The 25,444-nt window shown below is 42.6% G+C and overlaps 1 protein-coding gene across 1 annotated transcript in view; it reads right to left on the bottom strand.

Moving 5' to 3' along the window:
• ANXA4 (annexin A4) overlaps positions 1–25,444 on the bottom strand; it is a 60,629-nt gene that overhangs the window by 11,177 nt on the left and 24,008 nt on the right. The window contains exons 2-8 of the mRNA XM_030310766.1: positions 23,430–23,484; positions 14,386–14,473; positions 9,717–9,811; positions 7,442–7,555; positions 6,073–6,163; positions 4,042–4,121; positions 1,889–1,945 (exon numbers count right to left, since the gene is read on the bottom strand). Of these exons, the coding sequence (XP_030166626.1) occupies positions 1,889–1,945; positions 4,042–4,121; positions 6,073–6,163; positions 7,442–7,555; positions 9,717–9,811; positions 14,386–14,473; positions 23,430–23,432 (528 nt within the window). The 5' untranslated portion in view covers positions 23,433–23,484. The remainder of the gene's footprint in view (positions 1–1,888; positions 1,946–4,041; positions 4,122–6,072; positions 6,164–7,441; positions 7,556–9,716; positions 9,812–14,385; positions 14,474–23,429; positions 23,485–25,444) is intronic.

Here is a 25,444-nt window from a genome sequence, read left to right as displayed (position 1 = left end):
TGAGCCACCCAGGTCCCCCTAGGGTAGTTTTAATATATCATGAGTTTCTTTTTAAAGTAGGAATTTTGAGCACTCCCTATGATGTCCTTCAGTGCAAGTTTCATCCCAAGAACAGATGAAATTGGACTCGTTGGATAACAGCCTTTTTAAATTTTAAGATTTCTACCTTTTGTAAGTTACCATGACCTGATTCCACCTGCCCTGATCATTCTTCTCATCTCAAACTCATTCACTTTCCTCAAAATCCAGCTATAACACCTAGTGGTTGCAACTACTCCCCCTACTGCTGATACAAGCCACAGCAAAGGCTGACAAGGTTTTCCTACTGTCTTATCCTACAAGAGCTGAAATATCAGTGGGCGAAGGATCCTCTTGGCGAAGGATCCAGAAAAACCTACTCTGAGTTCTACTTCCTCTGTCCAACTTTCCCAGCCCAAACTTGGTAGGAAACCCCTTTCAGCTGATCACTTCCAAGAGGCTCCTTGAAGAGCCCTCAAAACAGTTGATTGAACTGCATTTGTTTAAAAAAATCAGACAGACCTGGATTCAAGGAGCCCAATTCTACCAGCTAGGAGATCTTGGACAAGTTATTTATTTATTTATTTATCATTTACCGTAGTTAGGAATGATTTTTTTGGATAAGTTATTTAAATCTTCACATCAGTTTCTTAATCTCTAAAGCAGAAGTAAAAATATCTACTTCACAGATGTGTTATGAGGAAAAAGCGCAAAGCAGTTCATGCAATGCCTGGCATCTAAGGAACGCACCAACAATTGACAGTGGCTATAATGTCTCAGGAATAAATTGCTTGCTAACTCTTCATTTAGTTTGAGATACACCTGTACTACGGAGGCTCCTTCCAACATACCCAAAAATGTTGTCTTTGAGGTAGCTGAAATTCATGTAAGCAACCAGGAGTTCAGCGTTTTCAATACCTTCTCCTTCCTCAAAGCTTTTGTTTTAGAGGCAATTTCCTATTTCTCTAGTATGGGATGGGCCTCCCTGCATCCTCAGAACTCTTATGACACACATACCCCTCTCCCTCTTGGTGAAAGCAACGGGTTCTTTCCTGCAGAATCCATAGTGGTTCATACCTTGCATAATGAATGGGAACAGTTCTTCCCCATGGTTGTATATTGGTTGAGAGTACAGGATCTAGATCCAAATCTAGATCCTAGGTTCAAATCCCAGTTCTGCCATGTATTATCTGTGAACTTGAGCAAGGAACTGGACTTCTGTAAGCCTCAATTTTCTTGTCCATATAACAGGGATAGCAATACTTGGTTCACAGGGTTATTGCAAGGATTCAATGACATACTTTGTATCAAGAGCTCAACAGTGTTTGGCACTTGGTAAGGACCCACTTTTTATTAGTTCTTATTGTCAGTGTTACCTGGCTGCAGTAAATAGATCAGGCATCAGTGCCAGGGCAGCATCAGTGGGCTGGGCACCAGGGAACCAACTGCCTCTTGGGGGTTGATATTAATTTTACCCCAATGGGGTACACACTGCGCCAAGCTGTTTAACACAGGTGCTGTCAAATGTTCTCTCTGGGGAAGTAAAAATGCAAGGTAAATAAAGCAAAGGCAGGTCCCTTCACCTTCAAGTGATTCCAAAGATGGTCCATGGTTCTCTGGGGTGGCCGTACCATGGTCCCAATGTCAAGAACACAGGGGGGCTTATATAATGATGCCCTGTATCACCCCCAAGCCCCAAGTATCTCTGCAAGAAATTTCTGCATTAAAGGTTATCTATGGGAACCTTTTTTTTTTTTTTTTTTTTAATATATCCCAGCCAGGCAATATACACTGAAATATAAGAGGGGATCCACCAACTAAGGCATGTCTTACTGGCCAAAGAAAAGAAAGAAATTTCAGGTCTACTAACCTGAGCATCCTGTCTCATGAGAGCATCATCCAGATAATTTCCTTCATCCCTGCCACCCTGAGAAAAACAAAACAGAGAATGAGAGAGTATCCATGAAGATGGTGGTGGGGCACACTGTTAGGACAGAATGTCTGGGAACCCAAGGACATGGTAATTAGAATGCCCACAGAGGTCACCCTTCCAGCCTAGGGAGAGAGGGCAGATGTCCTCTGAATGTGTTTGCATTATTCCTGTGGCTCTGGTCTGTGCCTAGAGAACATGACCAACCAGAGCCAGCGGCTCCTTCATGCTGCCTGGGCAGTCTCTGCCAGCAGAAGGGGAAGCAGAGAAACACTGCCTGCTGACTGCTCCCTCCACTGCTGTCTCCTCCCTTTGCCAGCTCACCCCACTCCTATGTCTTCCCAGCTGACTCAAGGCCTCCCTAGCCGGCAAATCTACATTGATCAATTCTGCCAAATAAGGGCTTGGAACAAAGGAGAATCAAGAGTCTAGGACCAGCAGTGGGGCTTAAGGAGCATGTGAAAACGCCTCACCCCTCACCAACATCAGCTCATGGGAAGGGAAGGGTTGAAGCCTGGGAGGAATGGTAAGGAGTAACAGGCTACTTTCCTCTGGATTGTTAGACTATTTTTTTTAATGATTATTTATTTATTTTTGAGAGAGAGAGAGAGAGAGAGAGAGAGAGAGAAAAGAGAGAGAGCACGGGGAATGGCAGAGAGAGAGGGAGACAAAATCCCTAGCAGGCTCTGAGCTGTCAGTGCAGAGGCCAATGTAGGGCTCAAACTCATAAACTGTGAGATCATGACCTGAGCTGAAATCAAGAGTTGGATGCTTAACCAACTGAGCCACCCAGGCACCCCTTGTTAGACTACTTCTATTGCTATGCTGTCTCAATATTCTATGGTCTAGGCATGGCTTGGCAGAGTGCTAAATCTGAAAGGCAAAGAACAAAATGGGTTAAGAAATGCTAAGAAATAAGGAGTGAGGAAAAAATAAGGAAACAAGTAAAGCAGGTCAGCATTATTAAGTAAATATCACAGGCAGAGTGTGGTGGGGTTGGAGATGATTTCCGGGGTCCTGCCTTGTTAATATTAACAGAAACAATATTATTGTTTTACAATATTAACAGAAACAGGAAGTCGGGAAGATGAGCTGGTTTGGGGGGGAGATGAGTTCAGGTTTAGTTTAGGAGGACTGATTTGAGGTGATTGTAGACTATAAGGAAACACCTTAAAAAGCAGTGAGAAATGAGAGTCCTACACTCAGGAAGGACATCAGGATAAAGACAAAATTGGGAAGTCATGTGAAATGTCACATGTATGCATCTTCTATTTTCTGGTACCTCTCCTCCCACACTAGCCCAGTCCTGCTTTACTTCTCATCTGGAATATTGAGGTAACTTCCTACCAGGCCTCCCAGCCTCCAGTTCAACTGATCTTACACATCACTGTTACATTACTCTTCTAAAAATGCAGTTCACTCCAGCGATCCCAAACCTTTAGCAGCTCCCTACTGCTCTCCCAACAAGGGATCTCAGTTCATCTTTCCACCTTGTTCCTAGAATCACCAACCAACTGCTCAGCCAACAATTCCTTGAACACACCCCACACCCCATGTCCCCTGCCTCCTTGCCTCTTTCTGGCTGTTCTTCCTGCCTGTAACACACTCACCTATATCTGTGCCTCTTGAAATCCTAGCGACCCTCCAAGTCCTCTCTGAACCAGCACCTTTGTCATGAAGGCTGCTCTTTGTTTCTGCAACCAGACTCTCTCCTTGAAACTTCCTTTTACCCTGTGCTCCTCCTTTGGCACTTTTCATGCCTTTATTATAGCAATCTGTGTACCTGATATATTCCTTTATGACAACATAAACTTTTAAAGCCTAGAAGTTGTCTCAATGCACTGAGTAGCAAGGGTACCTGGCATGTATTAGGTACTTATATATATAAATTTGAATAAATGGGCATGCGTGAGTAGCTAGAGTCTCTAAAAGAGAGAGGATTAAAACAGCAGAGAGGCCCACGAACAACACTTGGGGAATATTCACATCTGGCAGGATGAAAGGATGAGCAAGGCTGGAAAAGGGGATTTGGAGCAAGCATCCCGATAGAACTCAACCCCCATCAGGAGCAGCCCACTGAGGGCGCGACTCACAGCAGACAGAGACACCAGCACCCTCTGGAACATGAATGAAGTGTCAGAGCGAATGTCATCTTCAAGGCTCTTCCCATATTCTGGCAAGAGAGCAAAGTTAGCTGCATCAGAGTAGAGTCCTGTCCAGCGCTGCGTCATGCTCCAGAACCATCTGTCCTCCCCAGGATCAGCCGGTTTACTGAAGCAGTTTGTTATGAGGGTTTTCAACCCCACACACAGTTTTTCCAAAACTGAACTCTTGTAAAATGGTCAAGGCAAGTTTAGCTTGTCATTATAGTAGAAACAATATGTTCCTGGTCCTTAAAATGAAAGGTCAAGAGGGTTGGGGCTGTACTCCTCCTCCTGCAGTTACTACTGTCCAGGAGTCTGCCCCCACCGTGGTTCTCAGTAATGGAAGGAACGGTGACTGTTGACTGGCACATGGAAAGGCAAACAGAGCAGAGTTTCTGAGCCTGTGTTTGGGGACATGCAGGGGGCTGTCAGACCCAAATTCTAGCAGCTTCCCACCAAGAGCTTCCCCAGAGAAGTTGCAGCCCTTCACAGCCCTTGGGTAGAAGATCCATTCGGCAGACATGGGGATTGGAGTGTTCGAACAAAGCTCCCAAGGTTTAGTATCTCCTGCCCTGAACACTTACCAAAACTCTTACTGTTTTGTTTCCTTTCTACCAGAGTAGTACATGGAAAACTCAGGGAAAAACAAATAAGTAAAATGGAGGGGAAAAGACTCCACAAAACTCCACCATAATCTAATCACCCAGAAATAATCATTGATACCACCTTGGTGAGTCTCCTTCCTCATTTTTCCTTATATACGTATTATTTTTCTTTTATTCTTTTTTTTAAGTTTATTTATTGGGGTGAGGGAAGACAGCATGAGCGGGTGAGGGGCAGAGAGTGAGGAAGAGAAAGAGAATCCCGAGTAGGCTCCACGCTGTCAGTGCAGAGACTGATGAAGGGTTTGAACTCATGAACCACAAGATCGTGACCTGAGCTGAAATCAAGAATAGGATGCTTAACTGACTAAGCCACCCAGGTGCCCCTGTTATTTTTCTTTTTAAAAAAAATGGCATCATAGCACGCTATTTTATGATTTGTCTTTTTCACTTATCCATATACCATACCATTTAACAGAATTTAATAATATCCTTCAATATACATTTTGATGACTACATAATACTCCATTGTGTGGGTGCACTATATTTTGTTTAGTCAACCTGCTACTGATGGACATATTTAGCTAATATAAACAATACCAAACAAGCACCAAAGGATCTAAACCTTTGAGCAGTTTTGTTTTTTTTTTAAATTACATTCTTAGGGCAAAAAGGCATATTATCTTTTAAAGACTCTTCATAAACATCATCCTCTGGAGATTTTTAAGAGGGGAATAAATGGCTATCTTTCTTAGGTGGCTGGAGGGTATACAGTCCAGTGTGGAGGTAAGAAGTTGGGCGAGAGAGCCCCTCCAGGGCATTCCCTGAAATGCTAAGATTCATTGGTGCCACCACTTTTGAACAAACATGTTTGATTCTCTGCTTGATAATAAGGAACAACTTTCAGGGTAATAAAACACTGCACTGGGAGTGGCATCTTCACCTAAGAAGTCTTGAGAAGCAAACAGATTGTCATTTGCCTAGACAGGAAACTGCCTAAAAGTGGAGCTTGGAACGAAGGATGGTCAGTGTTTGTAAGAATAAAGTATTTAAAAAAATTTTTTTTAATGTTTATGTATCATTTTGAGAGAGAGTGCAGAGAGAGAGAGAGGCAGAGTGTAGTGGGGAAGGGGAAGAGAGAGAGACACAGAATCTGAGGCAGGCTCCAGGCTGTCAACACAGAGCCTGACATGGGGCTTGAACCCATGGACTACAGACCACGAGATCAGGACCTGAGCTGAAGTCAGATGCTTAACTGACTTGAGCCACCCAGGTGCCCCTCTAAGAAGAAAGTTTAATCAGTAGGTAACTACCCACTGCTAGTTTACTTTTCAGATCACAGTGAAACCTCAGTGGGGCCCCTGAGAATGCTACATACGAAGCTGGTAGGTCTGGTTTATACGTCGGATCTCCTCAGGTGTTCGGGAGGCCAGGATCTCAATCAGGCAGCCCTCATCCGTGCCAGCTCCCTAAACACGAAACCCAGAGAAGAGGGAGTTATGAGTCAGTTTATAATGTTGAATCCCAGACACAGAGGCATATAACCAGGAATCTGCAGAGAAAAAAGCAACCTATTGGGTTCTAGCAACAGGATTTGCTAATTTTTAAGTTGTCCTGCCCAAATTCCAATGTTTACCATAATTGTTTTTAATAATAAAAACATTTACGGGCTGTTTCTATCAGCTGATTATCTTGCCAGGTTATGGGCAGTGTCTGCCCTCTAGAGGCTTCATCTTTCCTTGATTTCCCCTGTACTTTTTTTTTTTTTTAATTTATTTGTTTTGAGAGAGAGACCGTGCAGATGTACATGCAGGGGAGGGGCAGAGAGAGAGGGAGAGAGAGAATCCCAAGCAGGCTCCATGCCTGACACAGGGCTCAATCTCACAACCTGAGATGATATCAAGAGTCCAATGCTTGGGGCACATGGGTGGCTCAGTCTGTTATGCGTCTGACTCTTGATTTTTGCTCAGGTCATCATCTTATGGTTAGTGAGATCGAGCCCCACATGCGGCTCTGTGCTGACAGCGTGGAGCCTGCTTGGGATATTCTCTCTCTCTCTCTCTCTCTCTCTCTCTCTCTCTCTCTCTCCACCCCTCCTCAGCTCATACTCTCTCTCTCTCTCGCTCAAAAGTAAACATTAAAAAATTTAAAAAGAGCCTGACTAAGCCCCCCAGTTGCCTGCCTCCCCCATCCCCGTACTTTTCCTTTGAAAGGCAGAATCTTCTGGCAAAGACTGTTACCTCTTTGCTTTCCCAGAGCCTAGCCGAGAACCTTCCACAAGGCTATTTACTGGCATGTTCGGGGAGGAGGGTAACTGTATTTGAATTTTGTAGTTGGTCATTAAAAACAGTCAGCCTAGGGCTAAGGCACAGTGGATCTAGCACTGAGGGAGGCTGAGAACCCTTTCTGCCAGTAGTAAGTCTCTGGCAGCCCCAGAGGCTCCACTGTGTCAGCCATGAAGTTTTGTGTCTCAAAAGCAGCTAACATGACAAGAACGGTCCTGAAGCTGCACCACAAGCACAACTCTAACCACTCCCCGTGGAGCCACAGGAAAGAGCAAATGATTGCATAACTTTATGGAGAACAGCTTTGAAGTTTACAATTGCTATAATGTAATGTCATGTTTTTGAGTTGTCATCAGTGAAGGAAAATCTTTCTCCTGAACTTCTCCTTCCCCTCTCCCACAGGGTTTTTGTCACTTTCTTGAGGAAGCTGGTCCGTGGCTGCAGAAGAAGAGGGACACACACCTTCATGGCCCGTCGCAGCTCCTGCACATCATACAGCACGGTGGGCGTCATCATTCCCACGATCACCCGCTCAAAGTTGCCACTCAGTTCCGACTTCAAGTCGTCTATCAGGTCCTGCAAGGCAAGCAAGTGGCTCTGTTTAACTGCCATGCTAACTTAAACCAGCCTGGCCGCTCTCAGAGTGTGGTCCGGGATGCCTGGGGTCTCCAGACTCCTTCAGGAGGCCTGCAAGGTCAGAGCTCTCCTCATGATAACACTAAGACATTATTTGCCTTTTCATTGTCATTCTCTCCCATTTTTACAGAGGAGTTTTGCAAAGGCTACTTGACATACCTACATTTCTACAATTCTGTTAAAAGGCTATTAAAATGCCCTTTTCCAAGTACATATCTGTACAAGACCAGATTTTCTTCCTATACTTCAACCAAAACCATGTATCACAACAAACGATGCAGAAGCATATATGAGAATCCAGCTGTCTTCCATTAAAGCAGGCGTTAAAGAACTTTGCAAAATGTAAAAGAATGCCAATTTGCTCACTAAATGTTAATGCTTTGGAATATATAGCTATTTTTCATTAAAATGTTATTTATATTAATATGTAATATATGTATTGTTTTTTTAAATAAATTAACGAATACATATTTTAATGCCTCAGTTTTAATTTTTAGTATGGTAAATATCAATAGATATATTTCACAAAAACAAAAAAAGTCCTCAATAAGAGTGTAGAAGGGTCTTGAGATCAAAAAGTTTGTAGACACTGACTTAAATGTATTCACTCACTTAGCAATATACTCTGAATATATTTCCAAGTCAATAATCACGTATGACATTTTTAACAGCTGCTGAAATTTCTATATGTAGGTGCAATATAATTTATTTATTTAATCAGTCCCTTGTTTCTATTTTTGTGCCATTATGTACACACGCATTTAGCTATATCTTTGGGATCATTCATGATTATTTCTTAAGATTCAATTCCTAAAAAGAAATGTAATTCTTTGGACAAAGGACCAAATTCTAAAGATGTGCATTTACATTTCCTCCTAGAACAGGTCAGAGAGTTTAAGACCCTGCTCAAGATCAACCAAAATAAGGAGCTGAGATACCGTTTAAGTCAGATCTCTGATTCTCACAAACCTGACTGCACAGCCCTCCCTATATTTCAATCTCTTGTGCATATTTTTCGGTCACATCCACACATAGTGAATGAATGAATGAATGAACAAACAAATTAGGGCTCAACTCATTAATGTTGGTCATCTTAACAAATTGTCATCAGATTAGCTTAGTTCTGAGGCTAACTATTCCAGTTCACGCATAACATGCATGTTCACACTCGTTTATGCTCATTAAAGGACTCTGGGATGGAGAAGAGTTTCAAATGCTCAAAAGATAGTCTGAGCTATGAATAATCCCACTCCCTACTGGGGTCCCAGCCAAGGTTTGCTTGCAGATGTGTTGGGGAATGCTGAGCCAGCTCTGTCCCAGCCAGGAGCTTAGGGCCAGTCTTCGAGAAACAGCTGCAGTCTGACTGGCTGTAAGGTTCTCCAGGATAGAAATTTTTATCAGAGTTACTGTACTCTGAGACCTAGAACACTCATTGATAACATTTCCTCACTCAGTAAAAAGATTCACCACACAGACAGGTTTTCAGTGATGAGGAAAGATTGGGTGGAATGGCTCTGGTGAGTGAATTATTGAAAACAAGAGTTTGAAATAGGGTCCCCCGGGGGTGCAGGATTCAAACCAGAAGGGGTGAGTGAACACCCTGTGAATCCATAAGCTAACAAATTATATACACAGTCACAACCCCATTCTAGAATTTGAGGGGGTGTCCCCCAACTGAGAATCATCAAAGGAATGATGGGTTTATGTGGAAGAGTCAAAATAGACTAAATCCTAGGAGAGCCTATTCAAAACAAACTAGATTTAAATACTGCTTTATCCACCGTGGCCTAAAAGAAGGCTGACCAGGATCAGGAAAGCAATGCTGGAGGCTCAGCCCTGCCTGGCTCACAAGGGCGGTGGTGGAATCCACTGAGCAACCAAGTCCCTACAAGAGGCTGGGTGGGAAGACACCAAGGTTGGCTTGAGCTCTGGGAACCAAGGGCTCCCAGAAATCACTCCTGGCTAAGGACAGTGGAGGTAACATGCTGAAACTGTTTTTTCTTAAGAACATCTTTAAATGAGGCAAGGGTCCACCTTTTGAAAACACAAGGCCACTTCCAGAGTCTAGATCGGGAAGAGACCCGGAGAGGCTGCGGCCTACCCTGCCGATGGTGGTCTTATAGGCCGTCCTGATTTCCTGGCGCTGGGCCGTGCTGCGGTAGGCAAGGACGCTGATGATGGCATCTTCGTCGGTGCCTGGCAGAGAGTGGGGACAGTGAGTGAGGTGCTTTGAGAGAGGAATGAGAAAACAGGTTCCTGCGAGGACACTGGCGTTACCCAAACTTACACCTTTTTAACAAAAGAGGTCCTTGTTCGGTAGGTTTGTCCATTTTTTTGGGGAACCAGACACTAGATGTGAGTCTTAGCCCTCCTTTAATCAACTTTTTACCAGTGAACAAAGAAGCTAACTTGTCTGAGCATTAGTTTCCTTACCCGTAAATGTAAGTGATCATAGCACTTTCCCTTACAGAGCTGCTGCAAGCGGTCAATAAAACAAGCACGTGACTTCCTTAGCACAATGCCCCACAGTTACTAAATATTCACTAAATGCTGACTGGCATCGGGCTTTTCCCCCTCCTCTGCAATTCTCTTCATGTCTTTGGTTCTCCTGGATCTTCTATGTTCTTGCCTTTTCTCTCCTCATTTTTTAAAAAAGTTTATTTATTTTGAGAGAGCGAGCGCACGCATGTGCAAGTGGGGGAGGGGCAGAGAGAGAGGGAAAGAGAATCCCAAGTAGGCTCCACATTGTCAGTGCACAGCCAGACAAGGGGCTTGAACTCACGAACCAAAAGATCATATCCTGAGTTGAGCTTGGAAGCTTAAGTGACTGAGTCACCCAGTTGCCCCTTCTCTCCTTATTTTTAATCTTGTTATCATTTCCTCTGAGTTTGGAAACAATTCAGACTCTCACTCAGCACTTTGCAGTTTTTTTTTTTTTAATTTCAGTATAATTAGCATATAGTATGACATTAGTTTCAGGTGTACAATATAGTGATTCAACACTTCCATACATCAGTGAGTGCTCATCACTAGTGCACTCTTAATCCCCTTTACCTATTTCACCTGGCACGTGCAGGGTTTTATGGGTTGCTCATTGCATGCACTGTACTTAGAGATCCATAAATGTGTTTTTCATTTCAAAGCTCTCTTTCCTGACCTCAGATGGTTCCCTTTTTATAACTGCTGATGAGTTACCACCACGCAATATCCTACCAAAACTTTATAATGAGAATTACAAGTTTTCAATGGCTTAAATTTTGCCTGCCTGTTTCTTGAAGCAGCTTTTACCAGGGGAGTCGGGGGGGGGGTGCTTTATTCTGATTTTTCAAAACTGGTGCCTCGTCTTAATAACAGCTAGATGTTCATGTATGTTGGGTGAGTTTTCTGCTTCCCCATGGTTCATCCTGTATGGGGAGTTGTGATGGACTAGAGAAGAACTTCTACTGGGATATTTCAGAGAGAAATGAAAAAATATAGATTTACCAGAGTCATTCTTTGCAAGCTTAGAGATCCAGAAAAGTGCAAGCTATAGGGAGGAAGCTGTAAAACTTTGTTTACACATCTTAGGGACCTACTTTCTGTTCTCTTAAAAAGAAGAAGAAGGAAGAAGAAGAAGAAGGAAGAAGAAGAAGGTGGTGGCGGCGGCGGAGGAGGAGGGGGAGGAGGAGGAGGAGGAGAAGAAGAAGAAGGAGAAGAGGTATAGTACATACAACCATCCTGTCTCCTTCAGAACTTTCAGCGGGAAAAGGTCCATTTTATGCCCACCCGTTTTTGTAAAAAACACCATTTTTCTTCTTTCAGTCAGTCAAGTTTGAACCCTCAAAACAGCTTTGACTTTTTTTTTTAATTTTTTTTAATTTTGAGAGGGAGAGAAAGGAGCAAGTGCACAAGCAGGAGAGAAGGGCAGAGGCAGAGAGAGAGAATCTCAAGCAGATTCCATGCTCAGGACCGAGCCCGAGGTGGGGCTCAACCCCATGAACTGTGAAATCATGACCTAAGCAGAAATGAAATCAAGAGTCAGCCACCCAGGCGCCCCACAGCTTTTTTTTTTTTTTTTTTTACTGCCCTCTCATCCTCCACATTCAAATTTCTTGCCAAGACATACAAAATCTAACTCTAAAATCTTTTTTGCATCTGCCCCCTCTTTGATTCCTACCACTACCACTCCAATTCAGGATTTTAGGGTCTTAGACAACTGCAAAGTCTGCTAACTGGTATTCTTACCTCCCTCCTAATTGGTCTTTCCAAAGTCTTGTCAGATTCATTTTCCTATAAAGAAAAACTCTGATGCTGTCTCTCCCCTGCTCAGGAATATACAAGGGCCCCCCACTGTCTGCTGGATTTACTACAGGAATGGCAGTCTGGCATTTGAGATTTTCTGCAATATCCCATTCGCTATTGTAACTATCCACACGAAAGGATACCAGGCAGCCAAATTCACAGACTTAGCTCTTCAATTATTATACTTGATCCAACTGTACTACACTCCTTTCTCCTGACCTCCTTCATTCTCAGTCTACTGGTTTGTATGTCTCCCTAATTGTTCCACGTAGTGTCATGATTGTGGCACTGGTTTCCTGGCCAGTGCCTTTGGGCGATCCCCCCCATGCCTATGATTCTACAGATGGTCTTCTCAGTAGCAACCCCAGGACCTCCCTTTGGTAGCAGCCACCTCCTGCTTTGCAAGTACCTCCTGCCACAAGCCACCTTTCTGTGTATTTACTGTGACTCCCCCTAAGCCTCCGCTAAACTGGAAAATGGGACAGTGCTCACACTCACCCCATGCCCTTTGCTTATGCTATTCCACTCACCCGAAACACATTCTCTCTTATCTCTACTGAAACAACTTATCTCCCAAAGTCCCTCTCAAATTCTGCATCCTCCAAGAAGTTTTGCCTGATGCTCCCAAATTAAATGCGATCTCCTTTCTGAACCTAATGGGATCTTATTTGCACCCCTCCTATCACTATCATATTGTGATAGCTATTATCATATTATTATAGTTGTTTCCATGCATGCCTTACCATCTAGCATCCATGGACTAGCTGACTAGGTTCTTTTTTTTTTTTTTTTAAGTTTTTATTTACTTATTTGAGAGAGAGAGAGCAGGAGGGAATGAGTGGGGGAGGGACAGAGTGAGAGGGGGACTGAAGGGGCTCTGTGCTGACAGCAGAGAGTCTGATGCGGGGCTTGACCCACTAACTGAGATCATGACCTGAGCTGAAGTAAGAGGCTTAACTGACTAAGCCACCCAGGCACCCCTGGACTAGGTTTTAAAATGCTTGTCTCGGGGCGCCTGGGTGGCGCAGTCGGTTAAGTGTCCGACTTCAGCCAGGTCACGATCTCGCGGTCCGTGAGTTCGAGCCCCGCGTCAGGCTCTGGGCTGATGGCTCAGAGCCTGGAGCCTGTTTCCCATTCTGTGTCTCCCTCTCTCTCTGCCCCTCCCCCGTTCATGCTCTGTCTCTCTCTGTCCCAAAAATAAATAAACGTTGAAAAAAAAAATTTTTTTTTAAAATGCTTGTCTCCTCCAACTGTCTGCCTTGCATTGGTCCACACAGCAGACACTGACAAGAATTGGCTATCAAATTCTCCTGACTTTTATTTTGAGAATTCTGAATGCCATGTGGTCTACATTCTGAACTATAGGGTTCTTGCTATATACCAAAGAAGCAGGATAACATGGAAAAAGGATGGGCCATGGACACTTTCCATCTTATTTATGAAGAAGGGAAAATGAGAAGGACGTTAGATTCAGAACAACAATGTGTTCAGAGGTGGGCAGCAGGATAGTATGGTGACGTAAACTACAGCTCTGGAGTCAGACTGCCTAGGTCTGACTGCCTGGAATTGCCTAGAATCCTGACTCTAACACTTACTAGCTCCGAGATGTTGGGCACATTAGCTAACCTCATTACCTAACCTCTCTAACTCTCAACTTCCCGTCAGTAAAACAAACTGTTGATTGTTATAATCCCCATAATGTGTTTGTAGATAATCTATGTAATGCATTGTGTCTGATGCATGGTAGAATTTAATAAACATTCTCTATTATTGTTGTTGTCGCTGTTGCTGTTAGTAACACTGGGGCTAACTAAAATGAGCTCTTTGGGAGGAGAAAAATTGGGAAATAAAGTTGTGTGACCAGATGTTTTTATCCAAATATCTCAAGGAGATTATAATAGCAGCTACAAACCATGGGCACTTCTCTGGCCAAATGTCCACCCAGGCAAGAGGCTAACCCAGCGCAGCCTGCGGTATGCCCACATGACTACACCCACCAGAGGCTTCTGCCTGCTGTGGCTTCGTTCCACTTCTTAGGCGACTTAATTTCTCTGGGTCTCAGTTTTACATCTGTGAAATGGGGTGAAAATAACAATAGCAATAGCCGCTTTCACTAAATTACTGGGTTGTTGTGTATACCCATTGAAATAATATTTGTGAAAGTGCTTTGTAAACCTTACAACACTGTACATATACAGCACTAATTGGAAAACAAATACATTTCTGAAGTTTTACATATAGATTCATATGGTTGTAATGCAAAACAGATTTAAATAATTGGGGCAATCCAGAATGAGTGCCTTAAATGTTAAATTCTGTAATATAAGTAATTAATGTCCTCCTGTCCCATTTGTCTTGAAAAGCCAACTTGTTCCCACTGTATTTTCTTAGAGACCTCCTCATTTTTTTTGCCAGTGGACACAGCACCCTTTGTGTGACTTTGTGATATACAACACACAAGAGAGTGTTTACCCCCATGGGACACTTACCAAGCCCCTTCATGGCCTTCCTCAGGGTTTGGGCATCTTCAGTGGCACTGAATCCTGAAGCAGCTTTGACGGTGCCTCCTTTGGATGCCTGAGCACACAGAGAAAGATGTGACTGAGAGCCATCATCTCATTCAGCACACACCTGCTGAGCACCTACCATGGGTCAGACACTATTCTAGCTGCTGGGGATATGGCAGTGAGCGTGAGAGATGAAGCAAAATTAAACTACTGGGACTGCACCAAAATAAAAAGCTTTTGCACAGTGAAGGAAACCACCAATAAAACAAAGCCACAACCCACTGAATGGGAGAAGATATTTGCAAATGATATGTCTATTAAGAGGTTAATATCCAAAAAATATACATGGTTTATTCAACTCAACACCAAAAAAAAAAAACCAAAAAAAAAAAAAAACAAAACAAAAACAGAACACCAATAAATCCAATTAAAAATGGGCAGAAGACATGAATAGACATTTTCCCAAATAAGACATATGTATGGCCAACAAACACAAGAAAAGATGCTCAACATCACTCATCATTAGGGAAATGCAAATCAAAACCAAAACAAGCTATCACCTCACACCTATCAGAATGGCTAAAATTAAGAACACAAGAAACAACAAGTGTTAGTGAGGATGTAGAGAAAAAGGAACCCTCATTGCTGCTCGTGGAAATGCAAACTGGTGCAGCCCCTGTGGAAGATAGTTTGGAGGTTCTTCAAAAAAGTAAAAATATAACTACCATATGATCCAGTAATTCCACTACTGGTATTTATCCAAAGACTGAGAATATTAATTGAAAAAGATATATGCACCCTATGTTTACTGCAGCATTATTTACAATAGCCAAGATATGGAATCAACCCAAGTGTCCATCCATATAGACGAATGGATAAAAAAGATGTGGTATATATGATGCAATGGAATGTTACTCAGCTATAAAAAAGGAATGAAATCTTGCCATTTGCAGCATGGATCTAGACAGTATTATGTTAAGTAAGTCAGTCAGAGAAAAGACAAATACTATAGATGCCACTCACATGTGGAATTTAAGAAACAAAACAAATGAATGAACAAAAAACCAGAATCTTAACTCTAGAGAACAAACTGATGGTTACCAAAGGGGGGGGGGGGGGATGGGGGAAATAGGTGAAGGGGATTAAGAGTACTCTTATTATTATGAGCACTGAGTAAAGAATTGTTGAATCACTATATTGTACACCTGAAACAAATGTAACACTGTATGTTAATTATACTGGAATTTTTTAAAATAAATACATAAAAAATAAAAATTAGTTAGCCTGACCCTCTTCAAATAAAAATGAAAAACTAAAAACATCAGCAAACAAAACATAGGCTAATGACCAGTAGGGACCATCTCAGTTGGATTATGATTTAGAGATAATTTACTGATTAAGATCAAGGTGCCCTGGATATTGTGAATGTATTTACTGATGTATTTATATGTGATTTATGTGGTGGAAGGTAGTGTAAAGAAATACATATAACTAAATATAAAAAATAAATAAGTAGTTGTGGAAATTCAGTGACAGGGTATAAAACACAGAAAACTAAGGTAAAACTAGGGAGGTGGGAAGGAAAACAATGCAAACCTTAAGAGCCTGTGTAGTTGTTAGAGGGAAGCCACAGATTTTTCTGCACAGAAGCCAAAGTAAGAGGGAATTGTAATCGGCAATGAGACTCACTGGGTCTATAAAAGGAAGAGACCAGTTGTCCAAGAAACGCCCAGCTTCTCCTTGTACTGAGTTTACAGAGAGGACATCTGCATTACTAGAGCTCTCTGGGCTCCCTGATTTAGCAGTAGGGGGTAGAATCAAACTAGCTTTGGTTTTAAATATATCTTTCCCTCTGTGTCTGACACTAAGCATTATAAATGCCTTTAGCAACCTATGTTTTGATATTCTGAATTCTGTTTTCTTTTCTTTAAAAAATGACCTAATTAGGGTGCCTCGGTGGCTCAGCTGGTTAAATGTCTGACTCTTGGTTTCGGCTCAGGTCATGATCTCATAGTTTGTGGGTTCGGGTCCTGCATCAGACTCCGTGCTGATGGTGCAGAGCCTGCTTGAGATATTCTCTCTTCCAGTCTCTCTGCTACTCTCCCACTTGCTCTCTCTCTCAAAATAAATAAATGCAATAATTTTTAAATGACCTAATTACTCATAACAGCACTAAAATTGTTCTGCCTCATCTCCTTTCCTTTAGTTAATCTGTCAGGTGTCTGCCATTATGGTGTGCATTTGATTGGCTTAGATTGCAATGGAGAAGGATCTAAGTGATTTCTTTTTCTTTTAATTAAAAAATGTATATTTATTTATTTTGAGAGAGAGAGCATGCATGCAAGCAGGGGAGGGGCAGAGAAAGAGGGAAAGAGAAAAAGAATCCCAAGCAGGACGTGGGGCTCTATCTCATGAACCATGAGCCAAACCCAAGAGTCAGCCTCTCAACGGAATGAGCCACCCAGGCACCACTAAGTGATATTCTTGGTGCCCAGATGTCAATAGAGTTTACACTGAGATAAATACCTTCCTTTGTCCTTAGCTGGTGCTATGTGCTTTTAAGATGCTAAGAGCTCACAAGCTGAGGGTAAGAAGAGATAGCCAAGGCTAAATTTAGGGCTCAGGTCACATAGTAAGTCTAGTTTTCCTGACTTTCCTGATAATGCCCCTTTTGTGAAATGGTGGTAGGATGTTATGGTGATGGGAGGCAACAGAACAGGGAGATGATATGAATTACTGCAAAGGGAGAAGGGTATTACATCTCACATAAGCCTTGGTTAAAATGTACCCATAGCCTTGTGCCCATGATCCAGTAAAATCTAAGATTCATGGAGACAGTTCTGTCTCTTCTATATCACTCTGGGGGTCACAAACCCTATAAAGGGAATTCTAATATTGGGGGAGATTTCATTTGCGGGTACTTTGCAAAGGGGACACCGTGGGCTACAGTGAGAGGTAGTAAAGCTTAGTAGGAGGGGACACAGACATCGGAGTGGGGATAGACCTGGCTTTGAGTCTTGGCTTCAACCCCTTCTAGCTATGTTGTCTATAGGGGAAGTTTTATTTTTCTCACCTGCACATTAAGAATAATGATACCTACTCACACAGTTGTTGTAATAATGAAGCAGAATAATATAACAAAGCACTTAGCACAGAGTCCAGCAAACAGAACACCCTAAAACAAAAACTCACTCAATGGCTATCATCATCACCACTATTATTAAATATGACTTAGGGGCGCCTGGGTGGCTCAGTCGGTTAAGCGGCCGACTTGGGCTCAGGTCATGATCTCGCGGTCCGTGAGTTCGAGCCCCGCATCGGGCTCTGTGCTGACAGCTCGGAGCCTGGAGCCTGTTTCAGATTCTGTGTCTCCCTCTCTCTGACCCTCCCCCGTTCATGCTCTGTCTCTCTCTGTCTCAAAAATAAATAAACGTTAAAAATAATATGACTTCAACAACATCTCTACAGTAAATAGAAGAGTGAGATTCTTCTATTTCTGACAATATCTCTTAACGTAAGCTTATGTGGCAATGATGCCAAAGCAAAATCCAGAATCGAGCATCTGTACAGGTAGCAAAAACAGTGTAGAATATATCTAAGGCTCTCTGATGATTTAACTTGATCCAAAGATACAACATCGACCATCTAAAAGGATAGAGGTGGTGCCTGGGTGGCTCAGTCAGTTAAGTGTTCGACTTCAGCTCAGGTCATGATCTCACAGTCGTGAGTCCAAGCCCTTCATCCAGCTCTATGCTGACAGCTCAAAGCCTAGAGCCTGCTTTGGATTCTGTGTCTCCCTCTCTCTCTGCCTCTCCCCCACTGCGCTCTGTCTCTGGCAAAAAAAAATGAATAAACATTAAAAAAATTTAAAAAAAAATAAAGGAATAAAAGATTTTTATGCCCTTAGGGTGGTTCTCTAGTAAGTCAGACTTTGATCACTGTGGGTCACATCAAGTCCATCCAAAGGCCTTAGGTACCAGAGAGTGTGGGCCTTATCTGCTGAAAATCCAAACTTTCACCTACTATATTTATCTAGATATCTAGGTAAAATGCTAGATCTATTAGATATCTAATATAATCAGCATCTAATACTTAGTCACCTCCCTCTATACACCTGACAGAGGGAAGTAGAAATCAATGAAATTAACTTCCTTGGGCACTATTACAGGCTGAATTGTAACCTCCCCAAAAGATATGTTGAAGTCCTAACCCCAGTATCTCGGAATGCATCCTTATTTGGAAATAGGGTCATTGCAGATGTAATTAATTAAATTAAGATGAGGTCATTCTGGAGTAGGGTGAGCCCCTAATCCAACATGATTGGTGTCCTTATAAGAAGAAGGCAGAAAGAAAGAAAGAAAGAAAGAAAGAAAGAAAGAAAGAAAGAAAGAAAGAAAGAAAGAAGAGAGAGAGAGGAAGGAAGGAAGGAAGGAAGGAAGGAAGGAAGGAAGGAAGGAAGGAAGGAAGGAAGAAAGAAAGAAAGAAAGAAAGAAAGAAAGAAAGAAAGAAAGAGAAAAAAGAAAAAACCATGGGCACCTGGGTGGCTCAGCTGGTTAGGCATCCAACTTCGGCTCAGGTCATAATCTCATGGCTCGTGAGTTTGAGCCCCACATTGGGCTCTGTGCTGACAGCTCAGAGCCTGGAGCCTGCTTTGGATTCTGTGTCTACCTCTCTCTCTGCCCCTTGCCTACTCATGCTTGCTCTCTCTCTCTCTCAAAAATAAGTAGACATAAAAAAAAATAAAAGATTAAAAAAAAAAAGAAGACGGCACATGACGACACGCACAGGAGTTAAGCAGCAGAAAGCCAAAGGATGCCTAAGACTGCCAGCAAACCACCAGAAGCTAGAAAGAGGCCCCCTACAGGTTTTAGAGGGATCCTGGCCATGCCAACACCTTGATTTTGGCTTTCTGGCCTCCAGAACTGTGAGACATCCAATTTCTATTATTTTAAGCCACCCAGTTTGTAGGACTTTGTTATGGCAGCCCTAGGAAATGAATACAGGGTCTTTAATTCTTCTACTGTGTATCAGTAGCAACAAGCAAACTGGTGATTTGCTGTCAAAATTCCAACATGGCCTAACTTAGCCGCTGGCTCCACTATGAGACAGCTTTCCGAGTGAAATACTCCACAGGGTTCTTTTGGAGCTTCAGTATTGAAAAAATTTTGGATGGTGCCCAAACTCTGCAGTCGACTTTAACACAAACTGCATTGCTGAGGGACGTTACTGTGGGATTAAAACTAATATCTAACAAGATGAATCGATGGAGGGATTTGCAAAGATGTTTCAGCTTATCAATTAACATTCTTAGTGACTCATTCTTCCCGGAAAAAGATAAGCTGAGAAAATTTGTTCTGGTTAGCCCTAAAGTCACTGTATTGATCAAATTCCAAGGCATAATGTACTATTATCCGTTCTGGGAAGCCAAAGGAGTCTCAGGAGGGATTCTTGTGGCAGCAAAGGAAACAGGGGTGATGTAGGAAAGAATAACAAAAATGAGCAGCTAGAAACAGGTGTTAGATCACAATCAATGAAATATTATTCAGTTATTACAATAATCAGGAAGGTAATAATGTCAAAAACTGGAATACAATACACTGGAATATTGTAGGTTCACAACCTCCTCAGGAGCTTTCTGGGTATAATCTGAAACCTAGCCCCACAGGCAGAGAGCAGGCAGAGACTGAAGAAAGAGGCAGGCCACTCCACGTCTGTAGGTGGCCCTTTTAACATTAGCAAAAGGAACTTACATATGAGGCTCGTCTTGGGCTGCAGCAAGACAAACTGATCCCTGCACTCATCCTCCAAATCTTAAAACTTTATAAAGAGGTCCTAAATGGGCTCAGTCACATACACTGTGCAGCTGTCTTCAACACATTGCCATCTCAGGGCTATATCCTTGGAGCAGCCTCTGGGAGCATAAGTGGGACCCACATTCCAAAAGCAGGGGAAGGAGTGAGGAGCCTTCGATTGGCCAGGTCCAGCTTATGGGTCAGTCAGTGGTCATGTCTTTTTTTTTTTTTTTTAATTTTTTTTTTTTCAACGTTTTATTTATTTTTGGGACAGAGAGAGACAGAGCATGAATGGGCGAGGGGCAGAGAGAGAGGGAGACACAGAATCAGAAACAGGCTCCAGGCTCTGAGCCATCAGCCCAGAGCCCGACGCGGGGCTCGAACTCACGGACCGCGAGATCGTGACCTGGCTGAAGTCGGACGCTTAACCGACTGCGCCACCCAGGCGCCCCGGTCATGTCTTTTTTGAAGATGATCCCCCAACAAATACTAATCAGCAATAAAAAAAGGAATCAAGGAACAAACTGCTGATACTTACAGCAACAAGGATGGATTGCCAAAAATATAACACCCAGCAAAAGAAGCCAGACGTAAAAGAGTACATATTCTATGATGCCATTGATAGAATGCTCTAGAACAGTTGAAGCTAATCTATGGTAATAACAATCAGAAGAGAGGTTACATTTCTGGGGTGGAGTGGAAGTAGCATGGGAACTGACTCAGAAGAGCATAAATGAACTTCCTGGAGTGAGGAAATGTTCTAGCTTCTTTATAAAAAAAAAAAAAAAGTTTATTTATTTATTTTGAGGGGAGGGAGGGCATGAGCAGGGGAGGGGCAGAGAGACAGGGAGATAGAGAGAATTCCAAGCAGGCCCTGCACTGACAGCACAGATCTATGCAGAGTTCAGTCCTACAAACTGTGAGATCATGACCCAAGTTGAAATCAAGCGTTGGATGTTTAAGCAACTGAGCCATCCAGGTGCCCCTGTTCTATCTTGATAGAGGAGTAGGTTATATGGTCCATATATTTGTCAAAACTCATCTACCAGTAACCTTAAGAGTGGTGCATTCCACTATATGTAAATTAAACATTTTAAAAATCTTTTAAATATTTGAATACGGTAGCTTTAAAAAATTTTTTTTAACGTTTATTTATTTTTGAGACAGAGAGAGACAGAGCATGAACAGGGGAGGGTCAGAGAGAGAGGGAGGCACAGAATCTGATACAGGCTCCAGGCTCTGAGCAGTCAGCACAGAGCCCAACATGGGACTCGAACTCATGGACCGCGAGATCATGACCTGAGCCAAAGTCGGACGCTTAACCAACTGAGCCACCCAGGTGCCCCTGGTAGCTTTTAAAATATATTTTCAGAGCACCTGGGTGGCTCAGTCAGTTGAGCATTCAACTTCATCTCAGGTCATGACCTCATGGTTCGTGGGTTCTAGCCCCGCATCAGGCTCTGCACTGACAGCTCAGAGCTTGGAAGCCTGCTTTGGATTCTGTGTCTCGCTCTCTCTCTCTGCCCCTCCCCACCTTATGCTCTCTCTCTCAAAAATAAAATAGATAAACACAAAAACATTTTGTTTTTAGGAATGTATCATATGGTCATTGTAGAGATTTGGGAAATTAAAAAAAAAGAATTAAGAAGAAAATTAAAACAGCCATAATTCCACCATCTAGAATAAATGATTTTAATATGCCACAAAATATAATATAAACATGTTAGCAAAGTGAAGATTATAATGAATACATAATTGTTATTTATGCTTATTACTACTGTTTGAAAAATTATTACACATGTGAGTAGGGTCTAAAATAAAATGATGGACAACAATTGGGAATTACAATATTGTGACTATGTTGTGTTGTTCCTACTCTTTAAAAATGTCTTTTATCTGTCCAATAAATAACAGCGATGATGGAAAACAGGCCCTAGGAGGAAAGATGAGAGCAACTGAGGTAATTTTCCTCGAGTGGAAAGCACACTAAAAGGTCACTTGGTTACAGGCTTTGCATATCGGAAGCCTGTGAGCTTATTGCAGACAGAAAGACTGTCCCATTAACTTTGAGTCCCCTGAGCCAAGTACCACATCTGGCACAAAGTCAGGACACTGTAAAACTTTCTTTTTTTAAATTTTTAATGTTTATTTATTTCTGAGAGAGAGATAGAGAGCAAGTGGGGGAGGGGCAGAGAGGTAGGAAGACACAGAATCTGAAGCAGGCTCCAGGCTCTGAGCAGTCAGCAAAGAGCGAGGCTCGAACCCACCAACGGCAAGATCGTGACCTGAGCCAAAGTCAGACGCTTAACCGACAGAGCCATCCAGGCACCCCTAAAGGAAATTAATTTTAAAATAATGCATAGAGATTTGGAGTAGATATGAGCAAGGTTTTGACTGTCAGGGATGATGAAGAAAATTGTAGAATGTCTAATGTAAAACAATGTTATGAGTCTATTACCAGTTGTTCAAGATAGTTTACACGTCTATCTTCCTAAAGGAGGCCATTTAACGCTGGTGGAAACTCTGGGCCTCTCCAGGTGTAAGATTCTATTGCTATTATTTCTGCTGAGAATACCAGGAACCAAAACCACCTGCCTGTTCAGATAACCTTATTTGGGTGGGAGAAGGAGAGCAGATGGCCAGCCTCAGGTAGAGCCTATTTGCAGCTAGGAGGCTCAGCTTCCACAACAGCATTGAACTTTGTGGAACTCTCAAAGGGATCCAATTCCCTGCCTGTCCCAAAGATCAGATAATGAAACTCTGAGGAGTCCAGTCACAGCCAAAAACAGGAGGCAGATGACAAGACCATATGGCTAACAAACACCCTTGATAAGCCTGATGAGGTTACACCAAAATGTGAATGGCACTTGTCTCCCAAAGGTAGAACCTGTGGGGTTTTTATTTTTCTTTTTTATTTGCAGAAAATTCCTAAAATGAACATGTAGTACCCCCGCAGAGATATAACTACAACTTATTTCTGTATCTCAGGATGTCAGACAGATTAAATGGATTATCTTTTGAATTAATTTTCAGGGTCAAATTTCTCACCACCCCTGAAAGAAATTAAAATAGTGCTTAAAAAAAAAAAAAGGAAAGAAAGAAACTGCCTTTTCATTTCCTTCTCTCTCCCCTCTGTTAAGCAAACAATCCTCTGTAAAGTCAACAGTCCCTGCACACACATCCTGTACCTGTCTGTGCCTGGCACCAGGTAGGGTGAGGCACTCCCCAACTTACCATGGCCGTGACTGTAGATCAGGATCAGAGTTCAGTCACCCAAGCAGAAGTTCCTCTGTGATAAAAGCAGAGGGGAAATTACTGTGATGAGAGATGTAGCATTAAAATCATTAAACAGGGTAACTTGTAGTTTACACAAAGTTAAACAATTAGGAAATAGCATCCATTTTCATCAGAAGGCCAGCTGTTGATTAGCCAAAGATAGAAAGGTCAGGGTAATAATTAAAGACAAACTGCTCAAACAGGCAAATGTATCACTCCGACAAAATACTTCCCTACCTGCTCTTCTGTTTGGAGATAACACGTTACAGAAGTGATTGCTATTGTTTGTTAGGATGAAGTATATTACTTGTACTCAAGCCACACCTGGATTCTGAACTGTAAGCTCTAGTGGAGAAGAGGTGTCTCCTTGGAGAAAAGATAATCCAATTGCATTAGGGAGAAGTATCGCACTCCAACCCACACTCTGTGCGTGTGTGTATGTGTGTGTGCGTGTGTGTGATGGCCAGTGGCCCAGCCAACATTAGGCTTGTCATTTCCAGATGGCCTCTCCCTGCCGCTATCTCAGGACGTACAGGTGCTTCTTCCCTATACACGCAGCTTTGTGCTTGGTTCTCTTCAGCAAGGTCGCTCAGATCTTCACACATGTACTCAGTCATTCAAAAGGCAAGGAGAGCCTTGATTGTAGGCTACGAGTCCTGGCCTCATGATAGATAGGCAGGTCTCTGAGGGATAGGCCAACTGACTTCCTGTTTCCATATCTGAGTCCTATGGGAAAGGTTTCTTTCCTAAGCATTTTGTTAGCTCCCTGATCCTCAAAAGAATCATCCTGGAACCATAAGCATGGGCATCATCTGGGAGCAGTCTCAGGCCCCCACTCCACACCTACTGCCAGAATCTGCATTTTAACAAAATTCTCCCAATACCTGTCTGCACAGTAGTTTGAAAAGCATTGGCCTAGATCGCCCTACCAAGCAGCACTTTTCAATTATTCCCTGAGAATAACTAAGTCCTGCTTAACCCATTTTATTACCAATTGAGTCAGGTCTGTTCACCACTTATCTTGCAGCTCTCCTGAGGCTCAGCACCATTCTTCCTTGTCTCCCATCACTCACTGCACACTTCCCTTATAGCTACATAGGGGCTCAATTCCTTCCTGAGGGGAATGCCAACTTCTTCTGGGGCACAGCCTGAGCAAAGGTGCAGAGGAGGGAATGAGCAGTGGCCTCAGGGACAATGAAGAGATGAGGCTGCTGGAGCAGAGGTCTCATTTGAGGGAAGGTTCAGAGATAAGGTTGGAAAAGCAGGTGGGGATTGATTAGGCAAGGCCTCCTATGCCCAACTGAGGAGTCAGACTTGATCTGTAGGTAATGGTAAGTAAAATAGTGGAAAGGTTTTGGTTTTTGCAGAGAAATGATATAACAAAAGGCATGCTTCAGCAAGGCTCTATTCTACAGGGTAGACAGGAGTGAGAGGAAGGTCAGGAAATCTTGAGAAAGCACTAAGGAACAGACAGACAGAGTTAGAGGCCTGGGCAGGGTGTGGCACCTGGAACAGGATATATATGGAAAATATTTGGAAGAAATTCTGTGCTGGATTTGTGGCTCACGGTCTATATGAATTTATTCATTCAATCACCAAACTTTCATAAAGTATCTCTATATTCTAGGCACTATTCTAGTTGACAGAGATAATATAGCGAATAAGACAAAGAATGTGACTTCAAGGAGCTTTCAAGGAAAGACAGATGACAAACAAATAAATAGGATAATTTCAGATCAGGAAGATGAAAATACAACGGGACAATGCTATAGAACAGGGATCAGCAAACCACAGCTCATGGGCCAAATCTGGTTTTTGTACGGCCTACAGGTTAAGAATGGTTTTTACATTTTCAATGGGGGACAAAAGTTAAAAGAATAATATTTCATGACACATGAACATAATATAAAATTCAAATCTCAGTGTTCATAAATACTTACTGGAGCGTGGTCACACCCATTTATTTACATATT

This window comes from Lynx canadensis, chromosome A3 (genome assembly GCF_007474595.2).
Source record: "Lynx canadensis isolate LIC74 chromosome A3, mLynCan4.pri.v2, whole genome shotgun sequence".
In the NCBI taxonomy this organism is placed as follows: Eukaryota; Metazoa; Chordata; class Mammalia; order Carnivora; family Felidae; genus Lynx; species Lynx canadensis.
This window is presented reverse-complemented; position numbering and strand designations above follow the sequence as displayed.